We start from the raw sequence: 1375 nt of genomic DNA on the forward strand, positions 1-1375 counted from the left end.
TCCACTAATAGGAAAAACAGATGGCCTTTGAACTCAAGAAGTTTCAGTGTTGTTAAGATACTTTCTTACTAGTTAGTATTCTGTCAAGCAGTCATAAACAAAGGTTCAGTCATATTGTAATGTCCTAATTCTTTACATGTTAAACACGTTTTTGTGGCTTATTTTGAAATTAAGTCACAGGTGAAATAATAGTAAAACTGAGATGAATAGGGCCTTTGACAGCGAGAGTAAGGAAATCAGCATCGAAAATAAACGTGAGAAAGTCCGGGCTCTGAACTATAGTAAAAGGGGACGTCTGCAGGTCTGCGTAGCCTAGGTTACCCTATCGTGGCTCAGGCTTGTCCAGCTGCTGCGATGCTCCTGTGGCAGGAGTGAGCTGGTTATGTTCGTGGGCTGTGAGTGGCTTAACCGACTTTCCATTCGTGAACGTGTGGCCTTGGCGCAACCGTCCTTGTATGTGAAGGGGTACAACGTCTCCTCTATGTGCATTCGGCTGCACAGTACTGAAGAGTCTGCAGGAAGCAATTTCTGTGGCCTCTTGGCCTTCCGACGAGGTCGATATTTATAGCCCGGGTATTTGTTTCGGTGCATGGCTCGTAGTCTCTGTGCCTCCTCGAAGAATGGCTGCTTTTCGGCTTCTGTAAGCATTTTCCAGTCGTATCCCAGGCGCTTACTGATCTCTGAGTTTTGCATTTGCGGATTCTCTAGAGCCACCTTTCGCCTTTGATCACGAGACCACACAATGAAAGCGTTCATGGGTCGCTTGACGCGGTCCTGGCCGCTTTCTCTACCATTTCCTCCAGTTTCACACCGATCATTTGAGCCACCATTGTCCGTCCACAGTAGGGAAGGGGCTTTCCCAAAGTCGAGGCTATTTCGTTGCTGTACCGCTGGGCTGTAATCCTCACCGTTCACAATTCTGAACATGGCAGAAGCGTATGACTGCACCGTTTAAAAAGGGCGAGGAAGCAAAATTGTAAGGTGTAAGCGTTACGAAAATTATCTTGCTATTCAAGGGTTCTTTCTGCCAGGGACTGACTGACTATAGCTTTTGCAGTGAAATATGTACTTCTCCGCCCCCAACACCTCCCCTCAATACCGCCCCCGGCCCTCAGCTAAAGCCCGCCCAACCAACCTACCTATTCTCAAGGGAAACTACTTAATACGATTGAAACGCTCTGCTTTCTGCTTTGTTTACATCTAATCTAAAACCGCTGAAGGTGCTAACACCTGCTTTAAAATACAAACTTTGTCATTACAAAGCTATTTTATTATCCCCTTAATTCAAAGGCTGAAGGTGCAGCAGAGATACTAACGAATTGTTTATCGTTATGAATGTAAGTGAATATTATCTTAAACACAAAGCTTAAAGACA

At 45.2% G+C, this 1375-nt stretch overlaps 1 protein-coding gene across 1 annotated transcript; it reads right to left on the reverse strand.

Annotated features, from left to right (window-relative positions):
• Nucleotides 1-312: 312 nt before the first annotated feature.
• Nucleotides 313-942, reverse strand: LOC133083699 (sex-determining region Y protein). The gene has a single exon (XM_061179794.1). It carries the CDS (start codon nt 925-927, stop codon nt 313-315), a length of 615 nt encoding a protein of 204 aa, XP_061035777.1. The 5' UTR covers nt 928-942.
• Nucleotides 943-1375: the final 433 nt, after the last annotated feature.

This window comes from Eubalaena glacialis, unplaced genomic scaffold (genome assembly GCF_028564815.1).
Source record: "Eubalaena glacialis isolate mEubGla1 unplaced genomic scaffold, mEubGla1.1.hap2.+ XY scaffold_571, whole genome shotgun sequence".
In the NCBI taxonomy this organism is placed as follows: domain Eukaryota; kingdom Metazoa; phylum Chordata; class Mammalia; order Artiodactyla; family Balaenidae; genus Eubalaena; species Eubalaena glacialis.

Bases quoted from the DNA above. Each gene is read 5' to 3' on its own strand.
- LOC133083699 (XM_061179794.1), bottom strand. From the start codon at position 927: ATGTTCAGAATTGTGAACGGTGAGGATTACAGCCCAGCGGTACAGCAA.